The sequence below is a fragment of the Anoplophora glabripennis genome, unplaced genomic scaffold, assembly GCF_000390285.2.
Source record: "Anoplophora glabripennis isolate ALB-LARVAE unplaced genomic scaffold, Agla_2.0 scaffold74, whole genome shotgun sequence".
Taxonomy (NCBI): domain Eukaryota; kingdom Metazoa; phylum Arthropoda; class Insecta; order Coleoptera; family Cerambycidae; genus Anoplophora; species Anoplophora glabripennis.
This window is the reverse complement of record NW_019416212.1, coordinates 961,840-984,151: the sequence shown is the minus strand read 5'-3', so window position 1 is coordinate 984,151 and position 22,312 is coordinate 961,840. Positions and strand designations below refer to the sequence as shown.

The 22,312-nt window shown below is 34.0% G+C and overlaps 1 protein-coding gene across 1 annotated transcript in view; it reads right to left on the bottom strand.

Annotated features, from left to right (window-relative positions):
• Positions 1-1,197: 1,197 nt before the first annotated feature.
• Positions 1,198-22,312, bottom strand: part of LOC108906156 (MAGUK p55 subfamily member 5-A) — a 90,541-nt gene continuing 69,426 nt past the window's right edge. The window contains exons 9-15 of the mRNA XM_018709350.2: positions 18,081-18,297; positions 11,417-11,704; positions 8,044-8,259; positions 7,565-7,933; positions 4,541-4,888; positions 4,172-4,485; positions 1,198-2,327 (exon numbers count right to left, since the gene is read on the bottom strand). Of these exons, the coding sequence (XP_018564866.2) occupies positions 2,145-2,327; positions 4,172-4,485; positions 4,541-4,888; positions 7,565-7,933; positions 8,044-8,259; positions 11,417-11,704; positions 18,081-18,297 (1,935 nt within the window). The 3' untranslated portion in view covers positions 1,198-2,144. The remainder of the gene's footprint in view (positions 2,328-4,171; positions 4,486-4,540; positions 4,889-7,564; positions 7,934-8,043; positions 8,260-11,416; positions 11,705-18,080; positions 18,298-22,312) is intronic.

Below are 22,312 nucleotides of genomic sequence, written 5' to 3'. Positions count from 1 at the left end.
ATACAAGAATATATTTATAAAGTGGTGACCAACAAAATTAAAAGTATGTTTTTAAAACATGATTATGTATTTGCAGTTTTAGGAAATTTTAATCCTTAGGAGCAATCATTATATTAAAAAATTTGGCCCTTTTTAATTATTGCTGTTTACAATTTTTTTAACCGTAAAGCAAAACAAGTTTTAGTATATTATTCTGAAAAGTCAGTTTCAATATATTTCCAATTCAATGGGCTAGAATTGCAGTAATAACACTGAAATGTAACGCATTTGAAACGCATTTTTCTACAAATGTATTCCCTATAATACTGAAAAATCTTATAGGATGTAATTTATAATTAATACAATTAAAGAATAATGCGTATAATGTAAACTTTAATTCATACTTAACAAAGTCAAACTAGCTAATAACATTGCCAAGTACAAGAATGCACGGAGACGGAGATTAACTTTTGTAAACACGAATGATTTTAGGGAGTGTCGCAAAAACGTCGCAAACTATAACTCCCTTATTTTTACCAAAATTCCTACAATCTGGCACTCGTTGCCATTTTTTTTTTCAAAACCTATTTTAACGGCAGGCGATTGTTAATTATTTTCTCAAATGGATCAAAATACGGTATGGTTTAGGTGAGATGACCAACAAACGAACAAACGGTTTAGCTAATTAGTCATCTAAAAACATGTTGTCAGTAAGACATAACCTTCAAAGTAAACGTCATACCTCAAATAACATTGCTACCGAGTGCCTACTACTAGGTATTGCTTTGTACCTACCGATAGAAATGGATCATTCTGTTCCTGTAGGTGCAAAGCAATGCTTTTGTGTCAGTAGGCTTTGAGTAGCAATGAATTAAGATATGTAATTATTTTGTAGGTTATATTTCATCCAAACTTAAAAATCAATTTGTCATATATCATTGGATTTGGAAAAAAAACATTTAACGATACTTTGTTTTTGTTTTTAAGCAGAAAAAAGTTGCGGAGCTACAGCTTGCGATACTTGATGTGTATTTAATTACACTTTTGAAATTAATAAAATACACAATTGGTATGTAAAGGAATAATTCGCAATAATTTTTACCTTTTTAAAATTTCAAGATGCGTACATATTTGTTCAGTAATAATAAAATCATGATATTTCAGATCGAATTTGTTTTTCATTTGACATAAACCTAAGGAAAATATATATTTGCCGATTTGATATAATAAAAGGAGAATTAAATTAAGAAAAATTTTAAAGTTGCTCTAAATCAAAACTAATTTTAATAAGAACTGCTTAAGTTTTGCAGCAAATATTGGATCACAGTATATTTTTAGTGATGTTAATATTTTAGTCTTATATTTATTGATTAGAAAGACAAAGACAGAGGCAGAATCGTCCCCAATCGTTTGCAGCACAAGTTAAAGTGATTTCTTTTTCATAATCTTGTTTTGCATTGAGGATTTTTATAGCCACGAAGACTAGCACCTTGGGGCAGTGCCGGATTAAGGGTCAAAAGGACCAACACATATTACTGTATATTAAAATAATAATAACAACTTTTTTTCAAGTTTTAAAACATTGAGCTAGTGAAAAGTAAAACATAGGATACACATACAGGAGTTTCTTTTGCGTCACAAAATCCGGCATTGCTTTTTTACTTAAATATAACGGTGGAATGAAACGAAAAGATTTCAACCCCTTCAAAAACTACAAATGAAAAATTTTCACCTAATGCTACCCATGTAGATATGGACATGAATTCTATGATTCAAGTATGTGAATATTACTTTCATGAAGACATATTTTGTATAGTTAATGCTTACACGCTTACACAGCTGGGGTGAAAATTAAACTTACTCGAACGCCGCCATTTTGAATACCATTCACAACCTCTAACTCTTCTTACAAACTCCTATATTAACTAAGAAATGTCAGTCAATTAAAATCACTATCATTATAAAAATCTTGAATATTTACACCTTTTCGAATTTATTAATCAGTCGGATTCAGTCCCACCCAGCAGGTTAAAATATTTGTTCGGTACAGACTAGAAATGAAATGGAGCAAATGCCTACACACTAAACGACAACTTTTACTCGCATCCATTCATTTTCGAGGACAAAAGGTTTTAACGTACTGGGCTGTTCCTGTAATCGGTGTGTTAAAGGGCCTTGACCCACGCCGCTGGGACCCACTGCGGCTCCCTCTCTAGGCTATTTATTTCACTAAGTAGCTGGTGGTACGCCCTCTCTGTGTCGTTATTAATTATTATCATGTCGAAGAAGTGTCCATATTTGTCCTCCATCTCCCGCGCCTTTTCTATTATATCTTTCAGTTCCTCCTCCTTAAGAAATAAATAACGGTCAAACTAAGCTAGTTGAACACCTCCATATACAAGGTGTCCGCCATGTTAGTGCCGTATGTTCAATACATGATCAAAATAAAAAAGTTCTGTATGCGGATTTTAAAAATTCAACGTTTTTAAGGAAAAAAACAGGCGTCGGATTTCGACCTAATAGATTTTTTTAATTTTTGTTCAAGGATCAACTTGCTACGAATCTGATAAACAATTATTCTAAACTTGTTAGATAAAAGAAATTGTTTATATGATCTCAGACATTTTTGATTGAAAAAATAATTGAAAACTGATTTTTGCTTCCAAATAGCGAGTTGAAGAAAGCAGATATATTGATCATAATAAATAAAAAGTTTTTAATTACGTGTTAAATGATATTCAATATTCAATTAATTATTCTGTTTTAGTAGTTTAGATTTTAAATTGTTATCACCAGTTTTCAGGCAGTCAGTTGATTAGAAAGTGGTTATTTGTATTAGTGTCACTGGTCAATAAATTTTTGTCTAATATTCTGTTTATGTTACTTTGCTTTTATCGTTACAATTTCGCTACTCGAGTAGCAAATTTCAGAATCATTTCGATCCCGTGTACCTATTTACTACTTTTTCTTCTAGTCCAAAAATAAACAGAATGTGTAGGAGATGGAAGGAATAAAATGACAGAAAGTTTGACAGTTATAGTTGTTACGGTCTCAATTGGAACCGCATAAAAACTCATAAATTCTACGGAATCCATAGACGTCCAGAAAAATTTTGTCCTGTCTCATCTAGATATACTATATTCCGAGCTATATTACGATATAATTACCATACGATTGTCAATTTTTTTATGTTTAAAATGGCATTGTAATAAAACATTTCGTAAAATATCTAAATTTATCTAGAATCATGTTTAAAGTAGGAACTTTATTTTCTTTATACATACCTATTATAAACTGTGCGCCGCATTACATCTGGTAAAATCGTCAATTTTCTTTAATTTTATATTTTTCCGTTTCCTCTTTGTACCGTGATCAATCCTTCTTTCATTACGGGATAAATTGTCGTTTTTGTTATCTTAGTTAATTCATATATATATTTAATATACTACGTTGACTTTTTACGTGTAAATCTTTGTTTTTAAACTCCGAGTTTGTTTCGTTACTTTTGACAAACACCGGTTCCAGAATTAGGAGATTTTCCCGAGTTATTTCGTTATCCTCCGCTTCAAAGAGTCTCCAGAAAGCCACGCTAAATTACTAGATAATTACATATAACATTTATTTTAATAACTATTACCCTTTACTGGTTACGATATGAACAAATAATAAAATCAACTAATAAATAATAAAAGCGGCAAAGCCAAGTGAACCCGTGTACCATACAAAAAAATGATTTACGACCTAGTGGACCAATACAGATTTGCTTTGATGACCAACGCGCCGCCGTCAATTCTACATCAGGACTAGTTTACCAATACCGGACTCGCCGAATTGCTATTCGAGTATAAATTACGAGACACATCATGGTCAAAGCATAGGAAGAAATTTCAGGAGAAGTGCATGTGCATTAAGATTTACAGGTTCCAATTGACATCGTAACAACTATAAAAGTAAAATGGATTATGATTGTTAATTCTATACCTGTTTGTAATAATGTCGTAAATATACTTTTTATATTTAACTTTGAATTATAATCTATATATATTTATTATTAACGCTACAATACCTAATGTATATAAAAGAGCTGGGATTTCCATATGTCGCATAAGGCTTTAATTGATATTCTATTACATATTAAACATGCAGCACTTAAACCGCGGACGCTCTGTATAATAAATTATATGGATCTCACCTTGTACGACTCCGCGTTCCTTATTTTCTTCTGCCTCAATTTTTCCAGACTAGGCGGGGCTACGAAAACGACGTATGGCTTCAAATCCGACGTCCTAAGTATCTTCAGACTTTGTGGATGTAAGTTAAGAACACATATTTTGCCGGAATTCACGACTGATCTGATGGCGTCCAGCGACGTACCGTAATACGCTTTCTCGTATTCTCCATGTTCCACGAACTTCCTGGAAAGAATATCAGCTTCGAATTGAGCTCTGGTAATAAAATGATAGTCCTGGCCATCCACCTCGTTCTCTTTTCGAGCACGCGAAGTGTCTGAAATACATTTAACCGTTAATTGATCCGATTTAAGAAAATCAACTTTACTTACGAGGTATGGCAGCAGCGAATCGTTCGGAATCCTCCATAAGCCTCTGCCTAAGTTCGTGCCTTCCTATATTTGGGGGCCCGATCAAAACTATAGGCCTCTTGTTGTTGGCCCTGGGGTAATACAGCGAAACCTCTTCGTATGTTAATATTTCTTCGGCGTCGTACTCGTCGGCTGCGTTTGAGTACATCGGGTATCCACCGTCGGCGTACGCGCCTTTTTTCTTCTTTCTCTTGTTCGTTTTTCCACACAATAACGTTGTGGATTTCCTTTGAGGCTTGGACATCCTTTCTTCCGCTGCTAAACGCATGCTTTCTCTTTGGTGTTGGAATGATTGTGATGGTACCAAACCTGAAGCATTTAAAAATTATTACGGCCTGTAGCTTTCTTAACATTCCTGGAAACTTATAGCGAGGGATATTGGATGGTTATGCTTCTAAAAAGTTCCTATCGCCTTTGTTTATTGTATAAATAAGAGAGGCAGGGATTTTTTGGGAGTGTTGTCATCCATACTCTAGGTCCAAAATAGTAGGCAGTGATCTGAGTGATTACGATGTCAATATAATATTGACATGTATTGGCATTGTATGCCTACGCGTATGTGGTGAAGTTACTAAGAAACAAGACTGACAGCATCATGGCATATACTGTATGAAAATACAACTTTCTGGCATTTTTCTAATAATCCTGAGCTGTTGCAGCCTAAACATCTTCACAACATTCATTTTATTATACAAAATCGTCAACGTTTCTTCACACTTGACAAAATATTTAAGTTACCTACGTTCACGCTTAGACTTTGCGTACTTCAAACTGACTTTTTAAACACATGTAAATGTGTAAATTATTAATTTAACTCGTTTATATAATTTGTAACAACTACTTCTGTCAAAATGAAAGTGTAGTTCCTTGCTTACGTCATGCGTAAATAGCACTACAAGTACCTATACTCAGTGACTCATTCTGAAGATGTCGGCTGCGCGACAGCTAAGTTGTGAGGTTAAAAAGTGTTATTATTCGATGATCAATTCTGGTGTCAAATTTGTGCTCAGCAAAAAACATAATATTGAAATGCTACAATTCTATATAATTTGAACGTAACAAATCTTTTGACGCAAGTTTTCGTGGCTAGGATGGAATTCTAACCTATGTTTAGGAGTGCGTGCGTCCACATTACAGACACGGTTCTTTCTCGTAAAGTCAGTTACATTTTAATGAAAAATAAGCACAATTTTTTGCAATTTTTGAAGTAAAAAATAAGTACTGACATGATGGGGAAATTCTTGTTAGTATCGTAATCAACAGCTTAAAATAGTGGTAAGTGAGTCTAAATTACCGAACACAAAACTTTTTTTATTTTATGTGTGTGTTATTATTAGATTGGCCACTAAACACCAGCATACGATTCTATACTATTTGACAAAAAGAATGCATCATCCAGTAAAAGTGTATATTTTTTCACCAAATTTTCTACATGTGTTTATGGTGTTAAGAATAACAATTGGTAACATTTTCATTGGGAAAATCGCATCCTATAGAGTCTAAATTCAGTAATGGGTTGTCCACCATTTAAATAAATACATAAATACGGTTCGCCTGGGTATGCTTCTAATGAGGTGATCTATAGAGCTCTGAGGAAGGTCATCCCAAGCAGCTTGTAGAGCATCATGCAGTTGTTATAAGTTCATTGGACGGTTTGGAAGCATTTCTAATCCCATCATATTCCAGACATGTTCGATGGACCAAAGGTCACGCGAACGTGCGAGCCATGGGAGAATATTGATGTTGGCCTCTTCCAAGAACTGTAATGTAACCGCTGCAATATAAGGGCGAGCGTTATCTTGTTGGAACGTGACATTATTTAATCTTTGATTGTGTGGTATGGCAAAAGGTTCCAGAACTTCATTAATGTATCTTTGGGCATTCAATTGGCCTTGGAGAAATACTAGAGGAGTTCTGCTACCTATCCTGATTCCACTTCACACCAGTAATCCTGTTCCAGGTTTCACGGCAAACTCCAAGAACCGCCTTTCTCCCCTTCGACGCCTGACTCGTCTCCTACCGTCGAGGGCCCATAGGCAAAATCTAGATTCGTCAATTTGCCCGTGCATTGCACCATTCTAAGGGCACGATGACGAATGGTTAGAGGGAGATATGACATTAGACCATAGAAACAAATACGGCGATTACGGAAAGTATTGTGATTCTATGGCCTATCTCTCTCAAAAAAATGTTTCCTATAGATCTGGAGGTACTATGCCGATCCCTAAGGGCAAGCAGTCTCAATCTCCTGTCTTCTCGATCTGTCGTTCTTCTAGGTCCTCCAGAGCCTCTCCTGTGATGTTACATATTATCTACTGATCAGCTTCTTTAACAAATAATAATTTTTGCAACATTTTTTCAATCCGTCTACCGATTTCGCAAAAACCAATTCCTGCCTCATGTAGGCGAATAATACGACCCTTTTCAAAATCACTCAGTTGATGATAATTCTGCTGTCTTCTAACACTGGGCATTTTATCACTATAGCCTAGAACTGATTCACTATAGAGTTTGGGTTTAAAATATTGACCTCAACAGGGTGATGCTTTTTTTTTGTCTTAGTATATTTTTAACAACACTTACTGGAATAGCTAAAATGTGAAAATACTAACATGTCTTCTTCTCTTGTATGCTTATGACATGCACTGAGAGGTATCAGTTAAAAAGTGACACACTGAAGTTGAACAATACAGGATCAATCATCTCTCTTTTTGTACACGATAAGTAAAGACAGAAGTAGATGCTTGAAACAATAAAACCTTCCAAGAGCGCGCGTGCGCGGATTGAACATATCGGAACACTGTGCGAAATGAACCGCACATTACAAATTTTCATGCAAAGAATACCTCTACATAAAATTATTTTATCAGTAAATCAGTAAAAATTGTGGCTATAACTGTACAAATAGTAGGTATTATTTTGGTTCTGAAGTTTCGTACACTTAACTACCCTATCATCAGAATAGTTTTAAAACAGTTTACATACCTGCCAGCGTCTGGTCTTCCTCCCCCTCCCGATATGCCTGCCACCAGTTCGGGTCCTCTTGGCTAATGATATGCAAAACGTCGCCTTTCTGGAAGCCTATCCCCAGCTCTCTGCACGGTATGTACATGTCTTCTTCGGGATCGTAGTCGAAATGCGCCCGCACGTGCAAGACAGTGTCTCTGATACCGTGCTGTCGGGCTTGCGAGGCAGGTACGATGAGGAATGTTAAGGTGCCTTCCATGGCTTGTAAAATATCACAGACTGCGTTCACGCTTTTTCCGCGCATCTCGATGCCGTTCACTTCGAGGATCTCGTCGCCCTCGTGGAGGAGTCCGCTCTTGTCGGCCGCCCCTCCTCTCACCACCCTCCCTGGAAGAAGATGGCGTTAGGAACATTGCGATTCTCACGAAATCAGAAAGTATAAGAAAACAGTTTTCACGAATTTATTGAAATTCATTAAACTTTATTTTGCGAACTACCTATTACAACGGCATCTCCCTCGTTCCTAACCGTGGCACCTAGTGGTTCAGTACTCTTCTCGATTTTGATGATTTTTATGTTGTCTTCGCCGTATCGTCTGTCTGCTACCGACTGCGGTATACTGTCCGCTGTAGAAGACGTCGGGGTCGTGGAATCCGCCGGCAACGTCGAGGCAACTCCGTCATGTGCAACCATAAGAGCCTCGAACTCGTAACCTGAAAAATAATGTATTCAAATAGTCTAAATTAAAGATGCTTGGGACAATTGCCACCTATAATAGACTAGGCGGTATCTGTTTTGGTTTGGGTGAATCGTATATCCACGGAGATTTTTGGCTTTTTGGCTTTCAAATATCACTAGAAATGAAAATTTTTCTATGCGCATAAAAGAAACGTGGGCTTAACTTTTGGCGGCATAATATGTTAAAAAAATTCGAAAAATGTCATATTTTTCTTCCTATTTAATTATGTATCTTTTCAAGATGAGGAAAAAATGTTTGTAATTAAATTTTTTACAAAACATGACTAGTTACAAATCGAATGAATCATGATTATTATGGTAAAAATTGAAAAAATCGCAAAAATGGGGTTAAAAACAATACTTTTTAGGGAATTTTTTTGGGGTATTTAAATTGGGTATAGGTCCTTTATACTTGGCACAAGAAGACTTCATGTTATGTAGAATCTTCACACCAAATTTCTTCAAAATCGGTTCGATAGATTTTGCATAATAATTTTGCAATCCAGATTTTGAAAAAAAAATTGCAAATTTTCTAAATTTGGCACAGTAAAAACCAAGGCCCTTAGATACTTGAAAATTTAATGACATATAGAAGGGCTCTTAAGCTTTCAAACTTTTTTTGAAAAATTCGAATCCGTCAATTAGGAGAGCTCCGGCTCTTGTTTAAACATTGGTCGAATTTTTGTACTTATAAACAATTAGAATAACTTTGTGAATATTAAATCAAATATAATTTTTTAAGCAGGTTTTAAAAGTTCTTGGAAAACCGCTTCTTTAAAAAAAACAGATCGATTGATCAATTAGTTACGTAGTTATAGCGGATCAAAGTTAATCGTCATTTACATTAAATGTACTGGGACATCCCGGCAAATTTTTCGAAAAATACCTTTGGTATTCCGAGTACTTACCAGGTCTAAGATTACAATACTTTTCTTCATTGGCAACCTACTTTAAAACGTGTTTAAAATTATTTATGCAAGCGAGAAATTCAAGAAAATCGTACGGGCGGCGGTGGTGGGGGAAGCAGAGTGCGCGGCCTCTTCGGCCTGCTCGAAATTGAATCGGCGAGTTCAAAACTGCGACGCGCTTAAAAATTTTTAGTATCTCAGCTTCTAGAGGTCCGATTTTGATGATTTTTTTTTAAATCGATATCTCGCGATTAAAAAAAATGCCTATCGTTAATTATTATTGGTCTTTCAACAGTCCCATAATTATTTATCTTTAAACTTCCTTTAATTATCAACTTTATTTTTTATTGTATCAAAGGTAAGTATATAGTATATACTACTACTGTACTACTACTGTAAACAAACAGTATATAGCTATATACTGTTTTTATTTATTTAAATATTCTAATAGCTATTTATGATATACGTGTTAAAAGTAAGATTTTATTTTGCGAGTGAAGATGATTAAAAAATGAGCGTAGCGAGTTTTTTAACTTCACGAACAAAATAAAATCACTTTTAACACGTATATCATACATTATTTTTTCTACAAAATTGTTAAAAGTGGGCTTTTTAATTGTCATTTTTGATGTTAAAAATGTCATTTTTTGACACGCGTGTTAAAAGTAAGTTACTTTTAACACTAGTGTTAAAACAACAATTACTTTCCAAATATGTCCAAAATTAATATTAAAATATAAGCAAATGAGAAATTAACTCAATATATTACAAATATACAAAATTATAGTACAAAAATTCGATCAATGTTTAAATAAGCGCCAGAGCTCTCCTAATTGACGGATTCGAATTTTTCAAAAAAAGTTTGAAAGTTTGAAAGCCCTTCTATTTGTCATTAAATTTTCAAGTATCTAAGGGCCTTGGTTTTTGCTGTGCAAAATTTTGAAAATTTGCATTTTTTTTTTCAAAATCTGGATTGCAAAATTATTATGCAAAATCTATCGAACCGATTTTGTTGAAATTTGCTGTGAAGATTCTACATAACATGAAGTCTTCTTGAGCCAAGTATAAAGGTCCTATACCCAATTTAAATACCCAAAAAAAATTCCCTAAAAACCCCATTTTTGCGATTTTTTCGATTTTTACCATAATAATCATGATTCATTCGATTTGTAACTAGCCATGTCCTGTAAAAAATTTAATTACAAACATTTTTTTCCTCTTCCATTTTCGCCTAAAAACAACTCTTGAAAAGATTAAATTAAATAGAAAGAAAAATATGAAATTTTTCGATTTTTTTTAACATATTGTCCGCCAAAAGTTAAGCCCACGTTTTTTTTGCGCATGGAAAAATTGTCATTTCTAGTGATATTTGAAAGCCAAAAAGCCAAAAATCTCTGTGGATATGCGATTCACCCAAATATGGCTTTTTGAAACAGATACCGTCTGGACTATAATAACGAGCGTTCAAATAAAAACGTGGTCGAAGTTGGCTCTGACACATTGGAAGTAGGGCGTAGCTTATAGCGACCAACTTAACCTCATTTCTCAACGAGCTGTATAGCAGCTGTCAGTTGCAATAACAAAGCGGCGATACAGCGCTTTGACAGATGACGTTTAAGTTCATTTGCTACGCCCTACGTCCAAATTTTCAGAACCAACCCGACCACGTTTTTATTTGAACGCTCGTTATAAAGCTTCACAATGCGTGATTATTTGATGGCATCACAACTAGTGGTTTCGTTAGTATTTTACCGTAAATGACAGACTTAATTTCTGTGCATACGTCTTTATAATAATGCTTTGCGTCATTTCCATCCAAGGTAGCTATCATCGACGTTTGGCTTATGCGTTTCCGGACGCTCTGTATATTACATAGATTCTAGTTTTAGAGAAAAAATGAAAATTTTCATTAGGTATACCACAATAGGTACATCGTAAAAAACCTAACCTCAATAAAGTTGTCACCAAATTTTAAAACATTAAGCTGTTCTTTTTTGAAAAAGATATGGCTAAAATTAAATTAAAAAAAAATTCTTTATTTTTCAAAATGTTCTATAAGTCCCTAAAGTGGTATCCTTCCAAAATTTTCGTATATATTATTTATCGTTTTATTTCTTTACCAAGAGACATGCCACCACTGACGTGACGTCACACGCAAAGCCTTGGGGTTTTATAATTTATAGGTAATTTTGCGAATTAAAAAACACGATTATGGTGGAATTACCTGTTAAAAGAGTGGCCAATTCCACTGCGTATGTACTCTGAGAGTTTCCTATGGCGTCCAGACAGTCCCTGAGCGCTGTCTGGGCTATGGGGGTAGGTCGTGGAGTTGTTCGACATCGCACCGCCTGCACTTTGTTGTACACGGCCAAAGCCCTGCCGAACTGCGGCGACAGCAACAGGGATTGAATGGCGGCAATGCGACCTTCTAGTCCGCCTAAGCCGCCTCCAGCACCGGCTTTCTTCAGCTGAAGCTGCAGCCGCTGTACTGAGGCCACAAGGTCGCCGTAAGCTGCAAACGAGGATGGCTTTTTATTACATTCTACTCAGTTCTATAATATTTGATAATAACTGTACTGTTCTTTTAAAAAATCTAACGATCCAACTCGAGAAGGGGACTGAAGAAAAACCTGGGCCTCCCATGCATGCGCTATTGACTTAGTTTAGGGGAGAATTAATGATGTTGTATGTAATAAAAGTACGTGTTTGAAGGAGATCAGTACAGAACACATTTTACCCCCTTTCGCTGGCAACAAAACGATACTTGTTATTGCATTTTAATTTCTTTGACACAAGTAAATTATTTTGAAATTTGTGGTGACGCCACTGACTTCGCACGCAATTATCAAACTCTAATTGTTATTAATTATTTTTTAGACTTCTTTAAATAAATTAACATTTGGTGTTACTTTTTTGACACAAGTAAATTATTTTGAAATTTGTGGTGACGCCACTGACTTATCATACTTTAATTGTTATTAATTATTGTTTAGACTTCTTTGAATAAAATAATATTTGGTGGTACTTTTTTTTGTAGTCACAATTTGCTCTTGGTGCATCCTGACATAATAGACAAGTTTTGAGAGTAGTTTCCAAATTTTATGCTGAATACGAACACCAGAAATATAGTTTTTCCGATCTTAATTGAAGAACCAAGAGATTAGCAGTATGTACCAGGTTACGTCGCTGACGCAGTAACTCGGCACTGAAATACTTGAAAAACTTGTTCCCATATTTATTTAGCCATACCCATATACAGGTCTGGTCGAACTAAAAGGTGGTAGAAATGTATACGCCCAATTGACGAATGCAAACGGCGTATAACACAACTGCACTGGGCGAGTGGGCAATAAATCTCAGTTGTTGACAAGTGGTTCACAAATTGTCTAGCGGTGCAGTGCAGCAATGCAAAATTTGGTGTGATTCAGGTAGTTTTAATTTATTTTAGGCACCTAGCATTTTGCATACCTTTTGAAACGGAACAAAACGAAATTTACCATCAGTAAAATTGTTTGAGGACATAAATAATTAAAATATGTTGTTCGCCAAATGCACATATAGAAATATTCTACACATTATATACAAATTATTATAGTTTTTTTTACCTTTAGTAGAAAACTTTTTATAGGGACGCCTATGAAACTCATTAAATTTTATTGCTAGGCGTTTTTATACATCAACTGACTTCGGAAAGTCTATAAGTGCAGCTTGTGCAACTAATAGTAAACAGTTTACTTTTATTTTAACAAAAAATTAAAGTGGTTACGTACATAAAATAGCCTTGAAATTTAGATTTGAAATTTTTCGACTTTTGGTCCTTCTAAAACGATAAACTGATTTATGGTATATTAAGTATCGTTATTAAAATATTCATCGTTGCCTGACCTATTTACGAACAACAAATTGTTTACTACTCTAATCCCCAATACGAATTAGAATTTAGCCTTAAATATTCAGGACAAACACCGAATGTTTTGTTCTTTAAAATACCATAATTCTATGTTTAATTCCTCCTTTCATTAATCGACGTGTAGTAAACACTCATTAAAACTCCATAATACCTCAGAAAATACATATTATCCTTGGAACTTGTTTACAAGTAATTATATATGTGAAGCAGTGGCGTATACAAGGGGCAGGGGTTCCTTACACTTTCTTTAGAACGACAAATGAATGTATCCGCTTAATTGTACCTAATATCTAATATTTCAATTAGTTGAGTAAAGCCACTCCACTTTTTGGATTGTGTACGTTACTGGTTGCAGCTATAGAAATGTGTATGTCATGTATGAATTAATGTATATCACTCACTTAGCATCCTTGATTTGTACTAGTTTTTGTCATAATTATTGTGTAATAATTCACAATAACAATCTACGAGTAAATTGAACTTGTTTGAAAGAAATGTGGTTAAAGTGAAAAGTATACAGGTCGTTCAAGAGATGTAAGTGTACTATACAGGATGTTCCATAACTAATGGAACACAGAGTGAATTTGGAATACCAAAATATTAAGAAGATTTTATAAGAAAAACAAAGGGGGTTTATAAAGATATTTATTTGAAAATTGTCAGAAAAATGTAGAAGGTAATTACTTACTACAGTAGAAACCGCTCAGAGTCTTATAAAACCTGAAGTTACTTTAGTGAGGCCGAATTTAGTTTTCGAGATTTTTTTTTTTATTTTTAACCCATTACTTTACATAACACTCGAAGTATTTTATTTAGGGCCAAATTATTAAAGCAAGTTTATCTTACAGTTAACTAACTGGAAGATTAGAATGTGTTGGTATTGGTACGTTTTAATTGGAACAAATCACATTCTAAGGTTATAGTTACCTGTAAGTTAAACTTACTTTAATAATTTGGCCCTTAGTGCGTTATTATTACTTGGTATTTAATATTTGTCATGCTCTGAATTTCCTTCTAATTCATTTGTTAGTTACCCTCTGAAATAAGGCTACTAAGGACCGTAAAATTTCGAGCGGCAACAATTGGATTAAAAATAGGTAATGAATTTTCGAAACCGAAACGAAATTTGGTCAGGATATAGATAATACAATGTGAAACATCGCCTTACTGGTAAAAATGTTGTCACTGCCGTTCTTGGTGGGGAAAATTCGAAATATTTGGATGTATTCAATTTTCGTGGCTGAAAACATACATAGGTATTGTATTTCCGAAACTGAGAGTGTTGCACTAACCAAATTTGGTCAGGACATAGCTAATACAATGCGAAACACCGCCTTACTGGTCAAAATGTTGTCACCCCGTTCTTGGCGGGGAAAATTCAAAAAAAAATATTTGGATTTATTCAAATTTCGTGGCTGAAAACATACATAAGTATTGAATTTTCGAAACCGAGAGAGTTGCACTAACTAAATTTGCTAATACAATGCGAATCATCGCCTTACTGGTAAAAATGTTGTCATCGCCGTTCTTAGTGAACGTTAGAAATATTTGGATTTATTTAATTTTTGTGGCTGATATCTGCTGAAAAGTAATATAAATATTTATAGCCATTTGTACCTATGTTCATTTGATGATCAGATTTTAACACGAATAGCTTATTAGGAAATCAGGATCGAGTCGCTTATTATTGATAGTTACAATCATAAATAAAAGTTGTCACTTTCGCTTAGTTTTAGGTCTGTTGGTTGGAAACACAGACTGACAAATTATACCTGATCTTCTAAACCAAAAAACAGATTATACTTTCCTGAAGGTTTTCGATGTACTAAATTTGACCTAGGAGTGTGATAAACACGATTTTCCACTATATTCGAAGATATGTTTCATCACGAGGTAATTTTACTCCACAAAGCTCTTTATGGTATCTAAAAGTACTACCCCCTTCGTTAAAATTCATTTTTTTTATCAAAATCATTGCATTAGGTAAGTACATGGCAAAATTTATGTCCATATTTTCTTCTAGAAGTTTTGTATAGTATTCGATAAAATTTTATTTATACCTTAATCTAATATTTTTTAATTCCATCATATTGGATCCGCCATTTTGAATTCAGTATTTCTGATTAAATTTTCGAAAATTGACGAATACGAGAATCAGTTTAAACAGGCCATTTTTGGAAGCGGAAATAAAATATTTGAAGAATTCAAAATGAATTTTGAAGGAGAAGAGTAGTACTTCCGCAATGAGTTGTGTGGGGAAAATTACCTCGTGATGTAATATAACCCTAAATCTTGTTTTTCACATATTTAGGTTACGATACTTCGAAAACCTAAAGTAATGGAGAAAACCTAAAGTAATGAAAAATGAGGATAGATTCGGAGTCATCGCGTAGAAAACCTTCGGAAAAGTATAGTTCAGTGTCTAGTTCAAATTTTGTCAGTTTGTGTAATTTATTCTAAATCGTAAAATATAAATATAAATACACAGGGTGTTCTGAAAGTCTGTCAGGAAACTCCGGTAGGTGATTCTACAGATTAAAATAATAGCAGTATGTAATGACGATGTTTTTCGAATTCTCAATTCTTTGCAAATTACATCTTGTCAAAATTCAATTTTTTAATTTTTCTATTTAAATAACTTAATTAATTCAAGATCTATTAGTCTCTAATTTGGCACACCCACTAAGTAGATGAAGCTCTATTGGACCAGTCAGAGAAAAGTTCCATTATGCACCGCTAGAGGGCACTTTAGCTGGAACTCAAAATTTGTTTTGTTCATAACTTTTTTCTCTTGCTAGACATCACAGAAATTTAAACATTATTGAAAACAGAAACAATATCAGAGAAAATTATGACTCTTTGTTCAAGCCGATAAATGTAACCGTTTACCAGGAAATCGCTATTAATGTGTCATTAAACATTTAATTTTTGATAATTCTTTCTGTAATTAATCAAGTTGCCATGCTTCAAATAAATATCAATAGTAATTTTGGTGTTACGCATTGTAATAAAAATTGTTTAAAGCAGGTAGGTTCGATTTTTCACCATAATAATTTTTTTTGGCTCTGTAATAACGTTGTGAAAAAATAAGCTGAGGATAATGAATTTACTAATAATATTTTATTTACTAACGAAGCTGGTTTTACAGCATGGCAACTTGATTAATTGCAGAAAGAACGATCAAAAATTGATGTTTAATAACACTTTAATAGCGTCAATATCCTTCAGTCAATCCGTCAATATCAGACAACTTAGATTAGAGTTTGAGATTTGTTCTGTAGAAAGTGCAGAAGTAGTAGTTTCTTAATGCGCCTGTTTCGGACAATCGGAAAATATTGGAGATAGCTTTCAGAAACTAACTTAATACGTACGACCCGCCAAAAACGTTGACTTTTGAATTTAAACCGTCATATACGGCGCGTTTCAAAATTTTGCTTCGACGAGTCGACGTACTTTCTCCTCTAGCTGTGTCGGCGTGAAAAGAGAGCTGTTTGTATGCACGCGTGGCCATCGACTATAACGAAGCAGCAATACATTAAATTCCAACACAAAGGGCGTCCGGTATGCCCGGAAATAGAAGAGCGATCGTCGCATAGTTATGCATACGCCGATATACACCGATAGGGCAGGTCATCTCATTCGAATGCGGACGGGGCGCCCGAAAATATTCGCGAAGCCCCGTTTTAATCCACCTCTGGATAGGACCGGTCGTTGGTTTATGATTATTAATATTTGCCATGGATGTATCTATTGTTCGAAATTATGTAAAGTTATATACATGTCCGTATTTAGTGCCAGTGGTGGGTTAATTTTGATGCGAATTGTATACAGGATGATTTATAACTTCATATCACCAGAACCGCTATAATTAAATATAGATTTCCAGTAAAAATAAACCTACCTCTATCCTAAGTTGCTTCAGTTAGACGCTAGAGGATATAAAAGTTGACAAAAATACATGTTTTTTTTTTCAAATGACTGACACGAAATAATTCTGTTATCTATGTTTACTCTATCATAAAGTGACAACTATATGGAAGTACTAGTGTACCAAATTTCAATAAAGTTTCAAAGTTATTTGAAGAAAACGAAGCAAGTTAGGTTAGAGGTAAGTTTAGTTAAAACTTCTTACTTAGATTGCTGGAAACTATGGTAGCTCCATGTATTTATGATTGTAGCTGGATGACATTTTGTTTATTAAAATGTATCTTAAGTTTCTTTACGCGCCCCCTCAGATAGTTTCATCCGAGTTTGATTCGACAAATGCCTGTTTATTCAGTATCACTGTGGTTTTCATAGAGCTTTTATCACCGAGGTTTATTGTTTACATCAGTCTTACAAATGCTGCCAAAGTGCTTCTAGAATCGACGTCTTAACACTACATATTTTTTTGGAAACAGACATGAAGGAGCAATTTTTTTTTAATTATTTCTCATACGGTTTTTATTGGCTTTAATTAAAGTCTATTAGCTACCATAAACACAATTACGTAGAATTATATCCAAAGAAAACAAGGAAATTTACCTGAAAACTCCACACAGTGTGTGTAGTGTTAAAATTTTTTTCAATTCTTTGGATGTAGTCATGAGTTACTTTTTATCAATATCTCCTGAAAAAATTAGTACATACGAGTATCATCTGTATCTAAGAAGATAATTATAAATAGTAAAAATTACGTTATAATAACGGATCTCAAATTAACTATTATGGGAAACAAATTGGTACCTCTAACAGTTAAGGCAATTTCAGTTTTATGCGTCTTCTAAACTTGATTATGGTTCACTTCATACATTTTATAACAAATTAAGATGTATCTTAATCTAACTGCCAAAGTTTACAGGTTATTGGACACATTAAGAGACACTTATTTAATATTGTTGCTTCAGTCATGGTAAAGTTATTTTTGCTGCTCCATGTTGAAAAAAAAAACACTGCCAACAGCGTAGACAATATGTGTACAGATCGTACATTTACTTACCGTATGCGATATGCACCAGTTCTTTTTCTGCGCTAGGCGCAGGAGTGGTCGACCTGGAGGACTCCTGCCCTTCATCTTCAGCGAAGGCATCATTTACGGTGCCTTGCGGTCTGCTTTCTAGGGCTTGGAGCTTTCGGGAGCCCCTCAGGGACCTGTTCAGGAACTCGGTTTGGGCGGCTATCCTATCTTCTTCTTCCTTGCGTTTCCTGATTTGCTCCTAGAAGAAAAGGGAACATTTATATCTATTTTTAAGTCCTCTCAGCTGGGTGAGTCACTGGCTGAGGAATATTTGAGAAGATATCAAAGAATGGTCGAACAAGCTACCTCAGTTTTCAATCATTCAAAATTTGGAAGGAAAGAAGGTTTTTTATAGGATGTATACTAAATTTTAACCAAAATATTTTCTCAATTTGTAGGAAAATTTTCCAATTTGCGAAGATTTATATATACCTACCACCATTTCCTATTTTTTTTGCCAATATCTCCAACGTAAATATTTTGTTTCAAACATTATACAGTGGGTACCATAAAATTTGCACCAAATGGGGGACATTTTTATTAGTGATTACAGAAAAAAAAGTAAGTTATTCATCTAATAACGATTGCTTGCCTGAAATCCACATAAGTGCAATTAGGAGAAAATTACATTATTTTAATATGCTAAATTAATAAAAATGGTAAATTTATCGAAAAATATATGATATATCTAACTAAATTCTAAGTTTATCATTATTCTAAGATTATCATTATTATGAGAGTTAATATTGATAATTAAAAAATACATAAAAAACTTAAGATAAAAATGAAAGTAGAATCATTAAAAAAAGTAAAAAACTTTATTTAAATTTAGTCAAAATAAATGAAACCATCAAGATTTGAACAATAAATCTCTATATTTTCTGAAAAATTATTTTTATTTATAAAATAAAATTTTATTTATTTATAAAAATAAATAAATAAAATTTATTTTTTGTTTATATCTCCGGAATCTATTAACCGATCTCAATAAAATTTAGTACAGATAATGTATGATAGTAGGCCTTATATCCCCTAAAATATGAGCACTAAAGGTTTAACCAGTGGTGTACAAGTGGACATGGTTACCCCCTCTTTTATAAAAAAAACCTACGCCACTGTATTTTTTATAAGCTATTATAACGGATTTATATTCTAATGCACAAAATACGTAAAAATGGTCACTTGAATATTTCCCCTAAAGTTCACCGTTCTCAAGTTATTCATACCAATACAATCCCCTTGTGGCAGACAATTCCAACCATAATATTACAAGAATATTTACGTTTATGTTTAAAAGGAAATCCAATTTGTAAGCATATCAACGAAATTCTTTACACTCGTCGCTTTCATCTTTTTGAAATAAAACGATATTTGGAAAATCATGACGGAGCAATGAAAAGTACAGAAATGAAATTTTAAGAGCATTTGACGGCGATCTTCGGCTAAGTACACGTAGAACGTCTCGGCAACTTGGAGTGAGTAAATAAAAAATTTGAAAAGTTCTACATAAGGATGGCAGAAATCCGTACCATTTACAACCCGTGCAAAATTTACTTCCGGGAGATGTAGAGAGACGCCTGAATTTTTATCAGTGGTTGTAAGAATTCTTACTAGAAATACTTTGGACCGATGAGGCTAAGTTCACAAGGCGAGGGGTGGTGAATTTTCACAATCTGCATATTTGGTCACAAGAAAAGCCTCATGGAATTCGGACATGATCTTTTCAACACGACTTTCCTGTGAAATTGTGGCTCGGAATAATTCGCATTAAAGTTTGTGAACCTTTGTTCTTGCCACCCCATCTAAATTCCAAGTCATTTCTAAACTTTCTAGAAAACCATCTGAATTATTAGAGGATGTTCCATTAAATATACGACAAAATAGCTGATTACAAATGAATGGTGCTCCTGCGCATTTTAGGAGAATAATACAAGAATGGCTTAATGAAAATTGTATGGGGTGATGAACAAGTAGACCAATTGCCAATGTCAACCATAATGTTGCAGAGGGTTCAGTGTCTTGGCCAGCCAGATCGCCAGATCTAAACACCCTGGACTTCTATGTTTGGGGTAACCTATCTGAAAAGTAAAGATTACTCCAATAGATAATATACCACTACGACTGCAGCGAATAGAAGGCGGGTGTAATGAATTAAAAGAAAACCACCACATGATATTAGCTTCAATTAGTTCCATTAATAGAAGATGTCAGAAGATGTATGGATGTGGGTGGTTCGCATTTTGAACAATTGTTGCAAATACGTAACGTTAATTTTGTTTCTTATTTAGTTGTTGTTGCTTGGTAAATGTATTTTTATTATCATTTTGATTTAAATTGTTCTTATTTGTAAAGATAGTGAATTAGGCCTCCAGGGGAAACTAAAACACACCAGGAACACTACCTCACAGGTGACGTGGAAAGAATTTTGTTGATGTGCTTAAAAATTGCACTTATTTTTAAGCATAAACATAAATATTCTTGTAATATTATGGTTAGAATTGTCTGCCACAAGGGGATTGTATTGGTATACTTGAGAACGGTGAACTTTAGAGAAAAAATTCACGTTACCCTTTTTTACGTATTTTGTGCATTAGAATATAAATCCGCTATAATAGCTTGTCAAAAATACAGTGGCGCAGTTTTTTTTTTTATAAAAAAGGGGGTGACCCTGTCAGGTTCTACACTACTGGTTGAACCTTTAGTGTTCATATTTTAGGGAATACAAGGCCTACTATCATACATTGGCTATACTAAATTTTACTGAGATCGGTTAACAGATTCCGGAGATATAAACAAAACCAATTGTTTTTAACAACTTGTAAACGAGGCCGTTCCAGACCTATGTTTATAAGGCAAACACCTATTATCCTCGAAGTTTCCTGCATAAAATTCGGACCACCCTGTATACAGATGACCTAAATTTGATTATACTGAAAAATTTGTATGGATCAAGTAGTGCATAATGTAATGCTTAACAATAGCAATAACAACAACAATAACAACACTAACAACAACAGAAAAACATGACTTCGTTTGAATTTTATTAACAAAGAGTGCAAATCTCTCTTTTTAATATTCAGCTGTAACTTCGTTTTGTAGTGCGACTGAACGTAGTTTGTTTCTTTTTTCATAGCCAATGTTTTCGAGAAAATACCGTTTTTCCTATAAAATGGAAGTGCCCTTTTTTCATTGATACGATTCCCAATCAATGCACTCATGTGCATTCAAAATGCTTTCTGAATTTCTTAATGACAACGAATTCTAGAATTTTCGTCTCAGGTTTGCACAATTTTATAAAGTTCAGGCTAGAGATATTTTCGCATACATCCTGTATTTACAAAACTAGGCCGTTTATAAAATAGGTCGATATAATACGAACTATTATTCTTAAAATAATCATCACAGAATATTGTAGTTTATAAAATGAAAATAAATGACCATTAAAAATGTATTATAGTTGTATTCATGTTTTTATCAAAATAACCAAATCAAAATCGGAACATCTCTAGTTACAAGCATTTGAAGAAAATGAAGATTACAGAAAATATATTACAGATCTGCGCTTAGGTATTGGAAATATGCAATCATTTATAAAAATGTCACATAGTAGAGATAACGCCATATATTTTAAGCTTACAAGCATTTGTGATATGAAGGTATAAATGTTTATTATTATGAATGTTATCAGTTACTCATCACTTACGTATTTTTCACGTATTGGGTTACCTATCATTACTGATTTGACTTAATTGTACTTAAAGAGGATAAACTGATAATCAATGTGAGAATTCGACTTACGTACAAAACGTTTGCTAAATTTCTGGTCCCTGGCATAGTTTTATGTCAAGACCGAAGGCACTGTGACCGAAAATTTAGGCGCACCAATACAGCAATTTCTTGAGCGAGACTTTTTAAGATTGTAAGTGCTAGTTTGGAACATCAACAACACGTATGTATATGCGGTCATATGAACCGTCCACCCACCTATCGTGTAACATTACATAATTAGTTATAAATAAATAACTCTCATGGCACACTTATTGTTCAATGCAAGGAGCGACACGCAAAACGTACCTATTTCAGAAAATTAAAACCTGCGATCGTCACTTTTCTATGCGTTTACCTGAACCTGGGTAACCGCGATGTTGATTGACTATTTGTCGTACTATTTACAAACCTTGTTCTCATAGTAGTTGTTGTTATAGCCAATAACA